The sequence below is a fragment of the Desmodus rotundus genome, chromosome 12 (assembly GCF_022682495.2).
Source record: "Desmodus rotundus isolate HL8 chromosome 12, HLdesRot8A.1, whole genome shotgun sequence".
Lineage (NCBI taxonomy): Eukaryota > Metazoa > Chordata > Mammalia > Chiroptera > Phyllostomidae > Desmodus > Desmodus rotundus.
The window spans coordinates 33564275-33579767 of NC_071398.1; the positions used below are offsets into that span (position 1 = coordinate 33564275).

Genomic DNA, 15493 nt, shown 5'->3' on the forward strand with positions numbered 1-15493 from the left:
CTGTAGAATACCTAAGGCTCCACCTCTCATACATAACAGGCATGAGAGACAAAAAAATATGGCCCAAATGAAAGAACTGATCAAAGCTCCAGAAAAAATACAACTAAATAATGAAGAGCTAGGCAACATATCAGATATGCAGAGTTCAAAATACAGTTAATCAGGATGCTCACAGAAATGGTTGAGTATGGTCGCAAAATAGAGGAAAAAGTGAAGACTATGAAAAGTGAAATAAAGGAAAATGTATAGGGAACCAACAGTGAAGGGAAGGAAATTAGGACTCAAATCAACTGTTTGGACCACAAAGAAGAAACAAACATTCAACCAGAACAGAATGAAGAATTGAGAATTCAAAAACATGAGGAGAGGTGTAAGAACCTTTTGGATTGGGGAGAAAAGGCATACAACTGTAATTGAATAACAATAAAAATTAAAAAAAAAAGAACCTCTGGGACAACTTTAAATGTTCCAACATCTGAATCATAGGGGTGCCAGAAGGAGAAGAGGAAGAGCAAGAAATGGAAAACTTATTTGAAAAAATAATGAAGGAGAACCTCCCTAATCTGGCAAAGGAAATAGACTTCCAGGAAGTCCAGGAAGCTCAGAGAGTCCCAAAGAACTTGGACCCAAGGAAGCACACACCAAGGCACATCATCATTAAGTTACCCAAGATTAAAGATAAGGAGAGAATCTTAAAAGCAGCAAGAGAAAAGGAGACAGTTACCTACAAAGGACTTCCCATAAGACTATCAGCTGATTTCTCAAAAGGAACCTTGCAGGCAAGAAGGGGCTGGCAAGAAATATTTGAAGTCATGAAAGACAAGGACCTACATCCAAGATTACTCTATCCAGGAAAGCTATCATTTAGAATGAAAGGGCAGATAAAGTGCTTCCCAGACAGGGTAAAGTTCAAGGAGTTCATCATCACCAGCCATTATTATATGAAATGTTAAAGGGACTTATCTAAGAAAAAGAAGATAAAAAATATGAACAGTAAAGTGACAATAAACTCACAACTATCATCAACTGAACCTAAAAAACAAAAACAAAACCAAACTAGGCAAACAACTAGAACAGGAACAGATTCATAGAAATAGAGACCACATGAAGGGTTATCAGTGGGGAGGGGGAGGGGGAATAATAAAGGAAAAGGTACAGGGAATAAGAAGCATAAATGATAAGTACAAAATAGACAGGGGGAGGTTAAGAATAGTATGGGAAATGTAGAAGCCAAAGAACTTATATGTATGACCCACAGACATGAACTAAGGGGGGGGGAATGATAGTGGGGAGGGGGGTATAGAGTGGAGGGGAATAAAATAGAGAAAAATGGGACAACTTTAATAGCATAATCAATAAAATATATTTAAAAAACCCCCATGAATGTTCATTGTGATATTTTCAATTTAAATGAAAGATTATGAGGTGTTTACTTCTTGATTTTATATATATAATTTTATTACATTAAAAATCTTGGTCTCCAGTAACATTAGCAAAGGTACATATTTGCTTTAGTATAATATATAATTTCAAAATAAGATAAATAAATGAAAAAAGATAATGTAGGGTCTCAAAATATTATACCATATATTTTTTCAAAATAAAAATAAAATTGAATTCAGTTTAAAAATTCATTGAAGTTCTTTTTATCTTAGGACCTATGTACCAGTGGAAGCATCAACTAAAAGTACTGTTTTAACATCACCTGAAATAATTCTTACCTGAAACAATTGTGCCACCAACTTTATGCAGAATCAGGACATTTATTTCAGTTTGTTTTCAATGTTTAGGTATTTTTTTTCTTTTTTCCTTTCCTCATTTAAAAAATTATCAGATGTTTCTAGTCAAAAGTGCGAAAGAGGAACATTGAGATCTTGAGATCTTTGAGATCTTGATTCTGGACATTATCAGTTTTGGCTCAAATAAATGCTTATAATTTTTTTTAAGTATGAAACAATACATTTTGAAATGTCTGGCTTCCATCCCTCTGCTTTCTACCTTATTGTCTCCTGGCATGACTTATTTGAAAATAAGTTGCAGATATCACTCTTAATAGTTCAACACATATCCTCTAAGAACATTCTTCCATATAACCACAATACCATTATTCTATCAAAGATATTTATTTTCCAATACACAAATTTCCCCAGTTGTCCCAAAAATGTACTTCAAACCGTTTTTTAAACTTTAATCTTTTTTACAATTTAATTTAGAAAGAGGAAGGGAGAAACATGAATTTGTTGTTTCACTTACTTATGCTTTTATTGGTTGTTTCTTTCTTTTAAAATATTTTATTTATTTACTTTTAGAGTGATGGGAAGGAAGGGTGAAAGACAGGGAGTGAAACACAAGATCTCTTGCTTCTTACACGCCCCCAACTAGGGACCTGGCCTGCAACCCAGGCATGTTCCCTGACTGGAAATCAAACCAGGAACCTTTTGGTTTGCAGACCAGCAATCAATCCACTGAGCCACACCAGCCACCGGTATTGGTTGATTTTTGTGTGTGGATCCCACATGCATTTGGCTGTCTTCTGAAACAGACCTAACCAATTTCCATTGATCTTCTGAAGAATACAGTCTAGTTGTTTTACAAAAGGTCCCACAACTTGTATTTCACCCAGGATAGATTCCTAACAGTGGGATTGCTTGGGCAAAGAGTAAACGTATATATAGTTTTGTAACAGGGGACCCTCAGAAATGGGGAAGGGTGGAGAAGCGCCAAAGACAGCGCATGAGTGTGTCACTGAGCAACCAGGATAACACACGCAAGAAGCAGCAGAAACACGCGCGTAGTGTAGGGCTGGTGCCAAAAGCTAGGGCGGTGATTGGATGGGAGGGACGTACCTCCCGTCTATTTGTGCTGTGCGGGAGATTACGGGGGGTCTTTAAAAGCAGAGCACATAGAAACCCTACGTGCTTTTGCTCCCCCATTCCCTGGCTGGTGGTTCTGCGGCTGGGAGCTGAAGCTCCTGAGCTGGTGGGCCTTGCTGGGAGGAATCCTCATGCCTGACTGAGCGCTTTAGGACCTACCTGGCCAAAGCGCAGCAGGTTCTGGTAAGAGGGCAGGGGCAAGGCTTGGGCCAGCGGGTTCTGGGAGCATGGCTGGCCGGCAAGCCCCATGCCCCTTCCCCAGATGGGAAGCCATGATGGCTGCTGTCTGTCCATGGTCCAGGTTAGTGCAGGACGGCCGGGCGCAGTCAGGAAATAGGCCCACACCCCTCCCTGGGAGCTCCAGGCCTGACCAGAAGCACTTCAGGTACCAGGATGGTAAGAAGGGTGGTGGGGGGAGAAGGCTTGGGCTGGCGGGTCCTGGGAGGTGGTGTGGCTGGGAGGCAAGCCCCTAGCCCTTGCGTGTGGGCAGCCACTGCGGCAGCCACCAGCCAGCTGCCCCTGTACTCTTCTGACTGGGCTTTGGGGGGTGCCCACCAAAAAACTGCATATTTTTAAATAAATATTCCTTTTTCTTTTCCACTGGACTCTGTCTCTGGAGTTATTGCCTATGGGCCACAAGCAGTAAGACCCCACTAGTTGTTTGGTTATAGCTTTGCTGGAAATTTTCTCATAGGTGATGTCCCATGTTGTATGTCCACTGATGTATTACGAGTGCTATTTTCCCATGGTCTTGCCAAGAGATGTCAAAATTTTGGGTTTCCTTTTCCCCAGTCTGATAGATTGGGAATGTATCGAAGTGTGGTTTCAATTTGCTCTCCTGTTATGATTGATTTTCTGAAAGTAGTCTATTTACATATTTTGCCCATTTCTCCAGGAACCTGGAATTTTTCTTTTCAAATCTGGTATCACACACACCTGCGCGCAAACACACACACTCCTTTAGGGCATAAATTGCAAAATTCCTAGTTTGTCATTTTTATTAGCTTGCCCATTTTTTTTGTCATGCAAAATTTTGTTTTTGTCAATTTCCCCTTATTGCATCTGGGTTTTGAATCATATTTCAGAAAATTTGCCCAATTAAAGCTAAAGTAAAATATAGTATGCTAGAAGATATACTATGGAGAAAAATTAAGCAGGGAGATGTGGCTGAGATGAAGAAAGGGAGAAGGGGGCACATAGGAAAGAAAATGTATAAAGACTTGGGAAGAATAGCCAGGGATAGAAGGAGCATTGGGAGAGTGAGGGTACTTTGGAGGCCAAGAAAGGAGGTGGAAAGCCAGGTTCAAGATCACAAAGATGTCCAATCTGCCTAATTTATACACTTAACTACAACCCCAACAAACTCTCCATCCATGTTTGTATTTCTTCTGGAGCCATGTTAAGTTGGGAATAAAGCTCATTTCATTGGAGAAAAAAGTAGCAAGAGACAGGAAAACCTTGAATAATTAGATGGCAACTAGCATTTCAGATACTAAAAGGTATTACAACCCTGACTGGTATGGCTCAGTTGGTTGCTTGTCCTGAAAAGCAAAATGTTGCTGGTTTGATTCCTGGTCACGGCACATGCCTGGGTAGTGGACTAGGTCACTGGTTGGGGCACGTGTGAGGCAACTGATGGATATTTTTCTCACACATTGATGTTTCTCTACCTCTCTTTCTCACGCCCTTCCCCTCTCTCTAAAAATAAATAAAAGTATTACAAAGCCTGTATAATTACAAAACCATGGGGATGGCACACAGAAGTCAGACAACAGGCTTGGAGAGAATCCAGATACAGTTACTCAGTGTGTGAAAAAGTGGCATCTCAAATCACCCAAAGTTTCACTTTATAAAGTTTAGGTGGGTAAATTTTTACTTTATAAATCGAAGAATAATTCACACAGTGAAATGCAGACCTAAAACGTACAGCTCGAGGTGTTCTGATGAATCGACACAGCTGTGTAACCCTACCACTCTCACCATGCACAGTCTGCCCTGAACACAGGGTTGAACTGCGGAGGCCCACTTATATGTGGATTGTTTTCAGTAAACATACGGTACTGTAAATGCACTTTCTCTTCCTTATGATTTGCTTAATAACATTTTTTCACAGCATACTTTATTGTGAAAATATAGCATATAATGCATGAAACATACAAAATGTTTAATTGACTGTTTATGTTATTAGTGAGGCTTCCTTGCAGTCAAGAGCAGGCTATTAGTAAAATTTTGGAGCAGTCAAAAGCAACGGTTGTATGTGGGTTTTCAATTGCCCCAGGGGATTGGCATGCCTAACCCTAGCAAACAGTGGTCTGTTCCATTGCTCCTGACAGTGGGGACTTTTGTCCACTTTGTTCAATGCTGGATCCTCAGTGTTTACAACAGGTGCTCAATTACTTTAGGCTGAGGGTGAAAGTGATGAGGGGAGTTTCAGGGGGATGTTGGGTCGGGTCCAGAGCACCATGTTGGCTTTGGTGGGATGACAGGACAGGAGAAAGACAGTTGAGAGGAACAGCAGCACAGCCTGTGAGAGGGTGGCAGGTGTGGGGAGAACAATGGGTGACACACCTAGGCAATGCTGTCTTCCATAGTGGGGATGTTGAGGTGTGAGCGTGAACGAATGTGAAGCTCTTGACTCCCGTTTGAGACCCTTCTTCATCTGCACAGCTACTGCAGGGCGCTTCGGGCTTGGACCCAGCGCAGCTGCCACTGGGGCAGGGACAGGCCTTGGCAAAGCTCCTCAGAGAGGGCAACTTGGCCTGGCTGATCCCACCTGGGGAAAAGGATGATGTCAGAGGAAAGGCCTGGGTCTCCAGACCCTCACTGGCTTCCCCACACCATGCCTGCCTGTCACCAGCCCTTTCCCCTTCCTCCCCGCTAAGCCCTGAGTTTGGCCTGTTCCACCCTGCTTAGCCCTACCCCCCATCACCAGTTCTCCAGAACCCCCTCTCACCAGTCCCCCACAACTCTCTGCAGCTTGGGGATTCGCTCCAGAGCTTGTTTCAGCAGGTTCTCCAGCTGCTTCAGAGCCTGCTCCAGATTCTCTTTCTGCTCCTTTTCCTGGGATGCATGGATCTGCAGCAACTCTGCAGGTTAGAAGCCCAGGAGGTAGCACTGAATCCTCAGGTTCTCTAGTGCCTTTTAGCCAATGGGTTACCAAATACATCTCCACTCACCTAGTCTTGACCTGAGCATCTCTCCCAAACCTTTCCTTCCTCCCAGGTCCTCATCTCAGGGATAAGCCCACTGTCTACTCCCTGCCTGATCTCATCCTGGATGCCCACCTTCTCCCTGACAGACCATCAGTCCCTATGGCCTATCCCTCAGCTTCCTCCCCCTTCCCTACTCAGCCCCCATTCCCAGCCTCCCTTCCAGGTTCCAGGCCTCAGCCTCCCACTCTGCTCCATCCTCTACATGACAGCCAAAGTGATCTTCCTGAAGCCTAACCTGATCCTTTCCCTTTCTTATTTGGAACCCTCCAAGGCTTCCCCAGTGACCGCAAGACAGAGTCCAAGCTCTTCAGCATCGTACTTGAGGGTTTGCATTATACGGCACTGCTCACTATTCCTCAGCAAAACCTCACCACTTGAGACACCGTCTTTCCCCCTGGTAGCCCTTCCCAGCATTCCTCACCCCAAGGCTTCCTCCTCAGACTGCTGCAGCCTTTCACTCCAGCATTGTTTTCCCCTGGGGACTGTGATTAGGTCTAGTCTTGCTCCACAGACCCAGAACAGGCCCAGCTTAGAGCAAGTGCAGACCTGCAGTGTGATCAGACTCCTTGGGCCTGAATCCTGACTCCAACCCATCCTTGCCTTGTGACATTGGGCATAACACTTGCCCTTCTGTGGTCAGGTAACTTTACCTGAGCCACACGCTGGTGGGGTGGGGGCAGTAGAGCACTTGGGAGATGGCACCTGGGCTTGCTGACAGGTTGAAGTTGGGTGGGTAGGGTTAGGGACCTGGGGGAAATTAAGGATGACTCCTGGGTTTCTGGCTTTGGCACCTGGATGAGGAGGGCAGGATCATTTGTCGAGGGAAAGAAACCAGCCTAAGAAAAACAAAACTGCTTTTTGAAGCAGAGAGAACTAAGTCCCATTTAGATTCCACAATGCCCATGAGGTGGGATGCAGAGGTGCTGGCTCTTGGGCTGTTCTGTACACAGCTCCCTGCCTGTCAGAGAGGGGAAGGGCAGAGAGCCTGAAACTCAAAGGCCTGAAAATGGTCCCTTCCTACTTTGCTGATGGCACCCTGATTCATCATTTCACCTCTTCCGTCTATTTACATCTATTAATCCTTTGATTCTTTGCTCTTTGGTTCTACCATGGGGACACCCCTGGGGCTGGACTGCTCTCGCCTTTCTCCCCATTGAGCTGTTGGGGGCAGCCCCTGGTAGGTACCTAGTGAGTGCTTGCTGGGGGAATCCAGCAATGAACAACTTTTCTGAGTTTCTGTTTCCTCATTGATAAACTGAGTCTTTCTTCCCTCACGGTAAGGACTGGAAGAGACTGCGCTAGATCAGATAAAATGATTGCAATCTCACCAGAGACACAGAGTGCTGACTGAATGTCTTGCATTGGTCAGTGCCCTGCTTGGGTCACCTGACTGTGTCTCCCCAGCAACTCTGTAAGGTGCTATCCTTATGCTTACTCCATGAAGGAGGAAACTGAGGCACAGGGAGATCACACAACAAGAGGTAGTGCTGCGAAGAGAATATAGGCAGTCTAACTTTACAGCCCAGCTGTTAATTACTAAAGTGTACTTTTGGATAGTGACAGATGAATACTTGGCAATTATTGGGCAGTGTCACCTAGTGGTTAGGAGCAAAGACCCACCAGGAGTCAGACTGCCTGGATTCAAATCCTAGCTCTGCCATCTGGGCAGCTACTGAGGCCTCTGTGTCCATGTGCCTCCCCTGTAAAAGGGAGAATGGCAGCATTAATGCCCTGGGGCTGCTGTGCAGAAGAAAATAGTGAACATGCTTAAAGCACTAAGTGATCAGAAGGCTCTGTGTCAGCAATGGGTGTTCTTTGTGATTAGTTCTGGAGGTTGATGGTCCTGGGAATGGGCAGGAATGCTAGACATGGAAGCAGTGCAGACCTACCCTGGGTGGATGGTCCAGGTGGTAGGCTGGTCTTCATGTGGAGCTGATCCCAGCACCGGAGACTCCACTGGTCCTGGAAGAACAGAAGGTCCTGGCGAAGAGAAGCAGCCTTCGGGAGAAGCAGCTCTGGAGCCTGGAGGGAGGGGGAAAGGACAATCACCTCTGCTGGGGGTAGGGATGGGAAGATAGGTCCTAGGGGACAGGCACTCACCTTCCCTGTGGGCAGCCCCAGCATGTGGCTAAGCACCACGAGGCTGGAGCTCCTTGAGAATGCAGGATGAAGCTGGTGGATGGATGGCAGGATTGTGGGCAGGGGCTGCAACCTGGGGGAAAGTCCAGGTTGGGTGCACTAAGAGGGAGTCTTGGGTTGAAGAGGTTGTGGGGGCTGAGGGGTGGGCTTGGGAGGTCCAGGAACTTGGAAGTGGGTCTGGGAAGTAGGACTCCAGAGTGGGGCTGAGGACCTACCTGAGGGTAAGATCTAGTAGCCTGGGAACACTGGGGTCTGGGATTATTGTTTTGGAGTGGGACAGTCAACTAAGGGTAGGACATAGGGGATGGCCCTAGTCTCACCCTCCAGGGCTGTGCTGGAGCAGGGTGCCCAACAGAAGGTGGGGCAGGTGCTGGGCCTCCTTCTCCAGACAGTGAAGCAACTCCTGGCTCTGTGGTGTCACCGCCTCAGATGTGGGGACCACCTTTCGCTGAATCAGAGCCAGCACCTTTAGGGAAGGGAAAGGATGAGAGGGGCAGCCTGAGGTTACCCAGCCACATCCCTAGGAGACCTGGCCCTACCCAGACCTCACTCCAAATCCCAACTCACCTCCCTCGGGCTCTGGCACAGGTGCATCTTGCTGGCTGAGTTGCCCTTGATGAGCAGGCGGACCTGTTCCTGTGTCTCCCCCTGGACAGCCAGGAGGCCATCAAGACAGCTGCTTTTCCTTCCCAACTCCCAGCTTCTGGCCCTGGCATCCCCTTTCCACAGGTCTGCTTCCTCTTGGGAGACTCACCCTGGGCCTCTGCCCTAACCAGGGAGCCCAGTTCTGGATCATAAGGCTCCCAGCCTCACTTTGACCCTCCACCAGGCCCTGCCATTTCTCCCGGAGTCCTGCTTCTCACCACCAGCTGGCGCCAGTGCAGGATCCGTTGCTGTTTGGCCTGCAGCTCCTGCAGCAGAAGCTGCCGCAGTCTGGCAGCCTCCTCCAGCTCCTGGCTCTGGGCACACAGGGCCTTGAGCTCTGCCCGCAGGCCACAGTCTCGGAGCCCCAGCACCAATGCTTGCCTGGGGGACAAGCAGAAGACAGCAATGGAGAGGAAGGTGACTAAGACCCACAGTGGAGGAGGGGAGATGAAATTTGCACGGGTGCACAAGGAGCTACACATGCATGGAGAGCACAGAGGCAGAGAAGAGAGCCACAAGGGCGGAAGTCCAATATCCTGAGACCCCAGGGAGAGAGATGGCCTAGAGGCCTCTGCCCAGGGAGCCCCTCACCTCTTGCAGGATCCCAGGGTACATCTCTCCACCTCTTCCATCAGGCTCTGGAGGCGCCGGGTCAGGATTTGATGTTCCTTCAGGAGGGGGCCCCGCTGGGTGACCAGCACACTCACAGCTTGCCAGCCCTCCTGGGGCAGGGGTACAAAGTCAGGGTGGCCATTGTCCCTGGGGGTGAGGGGATTGAGTGAGTCTTGGGATGGGAAGGGGAGGGCCTGGGAAGGGTTCCTGGGGGTCACCTGGATGAGATGCACCACAGATGGCAGGGCTTGGCTGGCATCTGATTGGTCTGGTACCTGGGACCTGTGGGGGTGGGGGTGAAACTGCTGAGGGAGGGGCTCTGTCCCCTTGCAGGACCCTTGAGAGCAGTCAGCATCAGCCCACCTGAGTTTGGTCCCTGGATTTCAGTTCTGCCCCTATCAGCAGATCACTGTGCCCGGTCTCGACCCTATCCCAAGTCACCTAGTCACCCGCCCTGCCTGCCTGTGGAAACACTCTACCACACACCTGGCTATCTGTGTATCTTGGAGCCTTTCTGGACCGCACAGGGACCAAATTTCTGCCTCCCGTTCTGCAGCCAGGTGTTCCAAGGCGGCCAAGACATGGCCTGGAGGGTGGTTTGTCAGCAGAGTCTGGTGCAGGGAGTGGTGAAGTCAGGGCAGGTTGGGGGCAGGGGTGTGAGCTGGGACCACATGAAGATGCGGCAGGGATGAAGAATCAGGTCCTGGTACCCTGAGGCTTGATCATGGGGCAGCAGGTGTGGCCTTTCCTGAGAACCCCCCTTACCTCCACTGAGCTAAGCCACTGCTGGTAGGAAGTTCCAAAGTGGTCTTCTTGAGGGGTTCTGTGGGGTTGCGGGAGGGGGAAGAGAATGTTACAAGACAACCAATTCTTCCCCTAATGATCACCACCACCATACAAAGTAGGAGCTGTCTCTGTCCCCTGTTTATAGATGAGGAAAGCAAGTTCATCTATGCTTGCTATTTCCCTCTTATACCAATTTGCTGGCCATGGGCCCTTTCACATGTGCTGCTTGCTTGGAATGCCCTCTCTACCTTTTACCTTTTACCTTACCAGCTAAGCTTCCTGGCCAGAAAACCCACCCTCCCTGTTTCCTTAGCTGGGTGGAGTGCCTCCTCTCAGGACCCAGAGCCTCTCAGGCTTCCCCACCCGCCAATAGTCCTGACCATGTGGGTTGTCACTGTCTGTGATGAGTTTGTCTCTACCTCTTCCAGCCTGGGAGCCCTGCTGAAGCAGGCCCTGGGGCTACCACAGCCCAGAGGCCCAATGTCCGAGGAATTAACAGACAAGTAACCCTTCCCAAAGCCCAGGTTCTTCCCAGGGTTTCTGAGGACTGGGTGATACTCACGGGACGCTGCCTCTGTTAGCCTGAGGAACCAGAAGGTTTTGCAGGAACTGAGTTCGGAGGTTGCAGACTGTTCGGACATCACTCTGGGAAGAGGATGATGGGACATTAAGGGGAACCAGGGGCCCGGTCCACTGGATCCCAGACCTGCCCCGCCCCCCATGGCCCAGGACTCTTACCAGGACCACAGGCTCCAGGCCCAGGGTTGCTGATGTCAAGGGTGCAAAGGTTACATCCATTTTAGCCTTCCTGGAGAGAGGAGTGCATTTGGGACTGGGGTCCCTGGAAGGAGCTGGGAGAACAAATGTCTGTGTCCCCCTCCTGCTGCCAGCAAAGCTAGTCACAGGGATCACTAAGCCTGAATCTCAGGGGCCACCTCCAGAATTAGGCCACTGGCATTTTCTAGCTGGATGATCCCATTAGCCTCCTCACTGGTCTCCCTGCTCTCACTCTCTGCAATCTGTTCTCCACCCAGTAGTTAAAGTGATTATGTTCAAACCTCAGACAGATCATGTCTCTGTTCTGCTCAAAACTCTGTGATTCGTCCTCATCACCCTCAGAATAATAACAAGGGGTAATAGAAACTCTTCTATTAAGTGATTTAACTCAACTATCATATCTACCATATAAAGTAGGTAATATTATCTCCAATTTATAGATCTTAGAAACTGAGGCACAAACTTTGCCCAAGGTCACACAGCTGTAAGTGGTCAAGCGAGGGCATGAACTCAGCCTCTGAGGAGAATTCCAGTGCCTCTGTGATGCTATGTACACCTCTCCAACCTTACCTCCTCATACTCTCCCTTTTGCCTGTGTTGCTTAGGTTGAACTGCCCTCCTGGCTGTTCTTCCCATATGCCAACTGCAGGGCCTCTGCTCTTGCTGTCTTCAGGGAAATTCCTTCCCCAACTCACTTTACCTCCTAGGAGAGGCCTTCTCTGACCATCCTACCTAGAGAAGCATCTCCTTCTCCCCTTCTATTGTATCACCTTTTCTTCAGAGCACGTATCTCTAGCTGCAATTACAGGGTTTGTCTGCTTTCTAGTTTACCATCTGCCACCTCTACATCAGCGTGTAAGCTCCACGAGGGCAGGGTTGTCCTTTGTTTACCGTTCTTTCCCAGCGGTGATATTGTAGATATATAGGTGCTACCATTCTAGGCACAGATACAAGTAGCTGAAATGATAAAACTTCCCTGGTATCATGGACTTTAAATCCTAAAGAGTGGAGCTCAGAATTCTAGAATGCAAGAAGGGGTCAGGGCAGAGTACTGAGGTTTCTGAGGAAAACATCTCTCCACCCAGCCTGGTGCGGGCAGTCCCTGGGTACTTGACACCCACCTTTCCATGTCCTGCAGGTGCTTGAGCTGATTCTGTAGCCACTGCATGGGATGTTGGAGTCCACGTTGCTGTCTTTGCATGGCCCCAGCTTGGGCCCGGAGGAGGAGAGCATGCCGCTGGGTGTCTTGCATGCTCTGCAGTGCCTGCTCCATGGCCACGTCTGTGTGAGGAACAGGCATGGCCATTAGTACCTCCCCAACACCCATTCTGCTGCCCATCTGTCCAGCCCCATGAGTCACCCTGAGCCTCAGTCTCCTGATCCATCAGCTCCAAGCTCTGGTCTAACTCCTGGATCTCTGTCCGTAGGTGGGCAACAGCAGCTTCCAGCTCCAACTTCCGAGAGGTCTGGTGGGATCAGGTATAGGGTCAGGTAAATGGCTTGGCTGCGGCTCAGCCTGGCCTGACCATCCTTTGTGGAGCACCAGTTGTCTTTTCACCTGCACAGCAGGGTGGCAGAGGATTTTTCCTAGGCAGTTAACTGTGTCTGAACCTCCAGGCCCAGAGGAGCACCAGGGTGCTATCCTGGCCCCTCCGCCCCTTCCTCCTGGCATTACACCACCCTCCCAACGTGTTTCCTGTCTCTGCATTGATGATATCACATCTCTGTCCCAGTCCTTATTTCCTCATAAGCCCCTCATCTAGGAGTCCTGAGGTCTTCTGAAAGCATCCCCTAGATGTCACCTGGACCACTGGCACACATTGAGTCCCATACTGACCTCAGTATCTCTCCCAAACTAGTCCATCCTCCCATCTACCCTCACCAGATTTGGTGCTTCATATCTATGTCCTCCCCTTCCCCCCAGTTTATCCTGTCTCCCCTTGGACTATAAACTCTATGAATGCATGGATCAAGGCTGTTTTGTGATCCAGTATCCCCATTATCACCCAACACAAGGCTAAGCCAAGAGCAGATCTACAAGTCCTCTTTTTGGATGAAAGAAAATTTTGTAGCACATGCTTCTCACCTCTGGACTGTACTGGTGGCCATACCTGAGGGAATGAGACCAGAGTTAGGGGATGACAGAGGCTTCCAGAAGGTGTGAGGCTGTGGGTGGGGACAGGGCTGGATGGGACTGCGGAAGATAGGAAGTGATAGCTTTGAGGACCAGTTACCAGAGTAGGTTTCCCCGGATCTTCTTGACGTTCCTATATTGGAGAGGTAGGAGGAAGAGGAGTTACTGTGGGACTTGTCTGTGTCCCCTCCCCTGCCACAGCCTACCTTATGCAGTCAGGCTCACCTCTGGCTGTGCACATGCCGTAATACATAGGCCCAGATGTCAGCCCCCTGGCCCAGACACAGCCTGTGGGGACAGCATGTAAGGGTATATCTGGGGCACTACACAGGGTGGAGGATCTTCATTTCCAGGATGGTGGTGGGGGAGAAGGTCTTTACTAGGGAATTCTTATTTCCAGGGTTGAGGGAGGATTCATATTTTTGGGGCCAAGATATTCTTTCCTGGGAGGGTCATGGAGAAGGTGGGATTCTTGCTTGGCGTGGGGGTGGTCTTATTCCCTGGTGGGGTGCTTCCTTTTTCTGTGGAGGGGGTTACTTTCAGTCACTTCCAGAAGTGGGGATGAGGGGTGTACTGCCAGGAAGTGTTCTGTCATTATAGTTTGTGAGCTATTACTCCTATAGATTTAATCTCTAGTGGGTAGGGTCCTCACTGGTGGGGCTGGGTGGTGAATGGGGAGGTGCTGCGGGGAGGCTTTCCTCACCCACGAGATCCTATTTACAAATGGGAAGAAGGGGCTGGTCCGATGGTAGTGGATTATCAGAACTCAACAAATGGGAAGAAGGCTTTGCTATCTCATGGAGGAGCCTCACTGGTGCAAAGGACCTCTGGGCGCCCTCATGGGGTGCGGGTGGAGTGTGAGGGTTACCGCCAGAACGTCCTCACTCAGATGCAGCATCCTCTTCCTGGGTATTCTACTCGGGGGGTGGGGGTGGGTGAGGAGCGCGCCCTTGGAGGTTATTCTCACTGAGTCGGAGGAGGAGGAAGGTGCGTCTTCAGTAAAAACGAGGTTGTCACTCCTGGAGACACTCTCTCTAGGCTGGGGAATCCTCACTCCCGAACGACCCTCACCTGCGCAGTGTCGACTCCGGGACCCGGGCAGCCTCCGGTGCCTCCATCTCTTCCTCCAACCAGCAAACCAGTTCCCGCGCTTCCTGCACGACCTCCATGACAGACAGCGCCTAGGCCGCCGTCTCCAACACTCACTTCAAGAGTGGCGCCCGCCTCTGACGTCACTAGCGCGCGCACCGACAGTGACTTGATTGGTTGCCAGGCAAACCAGGGCATCCCGGGTTGCAGGGTCTCGGAGATACCTTGCTTTCTCCGAGACCCTGGGGCACACTTGCTTACTGCTTCCTCCCTCTCACTACCAGCTTATCCCTAAGAGGCAAAAGGCCCCTAATGTCTCGTTTGATTTTCTTGACAAAAAGGAACTTTCATTCTAGGAGAATGAGAGCCAAGCAAGGAGATGCCAACCTTACAGCGCTTTAATTTCAGAAACAGGGTGTCTTAGGTCTGAGTGAAGGATAGAGGGCAGATAGTATGACCCTAATATGGCCCTGGAATGCTTTCTTTCAGAGTCCTTTGTCCTTATCATTCCATCACATTTATGAGCCGACCCTGTGTGTAGGACACTGCAGGGGCTGAGACAGTCCCAGTCTTCATGCAACGGAGCTCACAGTTCAATGGAGGAATAGATGCATCACCAGGTGGGGAGGGTAGAAAATAAGCAACAGGGGTGGGTCGGTTTGGGATACAGGGAGTGCGAGAGGTCTGTGGGGTGCCCCAGAAAGCACTGAGTACTAGGGCTGGAGTTCTGGAGAGCCTATTGGCCTCAAATAGAGTCCTGGAAAATGGTAACATTTAGGGACCTTTCATTCAACATGCTTGCCTAGGTCACCACTCTGCCCTTAGTGTCTAACACGGAGCCCAACTCTAAAAAGTTGTTGAAAAAACAAATGGAGGGGAGGGAGAGGTGGTGGGGTGACACTAAAGCTGGGAACCCAGGAAGGAGGGTGGAGCAGAATGAGGAGTGAGGGGCAAGGGTACTGTTGGTCCACAGTAGGGTACAGTGGAGCAGAGAGAAGACTGAGTGGATGGAGTTGATTTGTTGTAGGGGAAGGGGGTGGCAACTAGTGTGAGGTCCAGGGTTCTGGACTGTGGAATAGGTGAAACAGACTTTAAAATGGGGGCAGGAAAGAAAGGGAAGTGTTGGGGGAGGTGCTGTTAACAATATGAGAATGTATCCGTATGAGGAACAAAGAATACATCCTGAGCCTCTGGACCAAGGACAAGGGGCCCATGGGATCACCATT

General features: G+C 49.4%; 1 protein-coding gene across 3 annotated transcripts; it reads right to left on the reverse strand.

Annotated features, from left to right (window-relative positions):
* Positions 1 to 1489: 1489 nt before the first annotated feature.
* Positions 1490 to 14391, reverse strand: HAUS5 (HAUS augmin like complex subunit 5). 3 transcript variants are annotated; one of them, XM_024577683.3, is made up of 19 exons: positions 14250 to 14391; positions 13404 to 13466; positions 13279 to 13311; positions 13131 to 13155; positions 12405 to 12510; positions 12166 to 12325; positions 11006 to 11075; positions 10830 to 10912; positions 10247 to 10304; positions 9968 to 10092; positions 9700 to 9763; positions 9461 to 9591; positions 9088 to 9250; positions 8792 to 8872; positions 8545 to 8690; positions 8186 to 8297; positions 7975 to 8107; positions 5827 to 5959; positions 1491 to 5646 (listed from the first exon to the last, which is right to left on the reverse strand). In XM_024577683.3, exons 1-19 carry the CDS (start codon positions 14345 to 14347, stop codon positions 5541 to 5543), a joined length of 1890 nt encoding a protein of 629 aa, XP_024433451.2. In that variant the 5' UTR covers positions 14348 to 14391; the 3' UTR covers positions 1491 to 5540. The 3 variants fall into 3 exon arrangements, with proteins under 3 accessions (XP_053771597.1, XP_045041425.1, XP_024433451.2); XM_053915622.1 differs by lacking the exon at positions 8792 to 8872 and having other exon boundaries at positions 1490 to 5646; XM_045185490.2 differs by lacking the exons at positions 13131 to 13155; positions 13279 to 13311; positions 13404 to 13466; positions 14250 to 14391 and having other exon boundaries at positions 1490 to 5646; positions 11006 to 11118.
* Positions 14392 to 15493: the final 1102 nt, after the last annotated feature.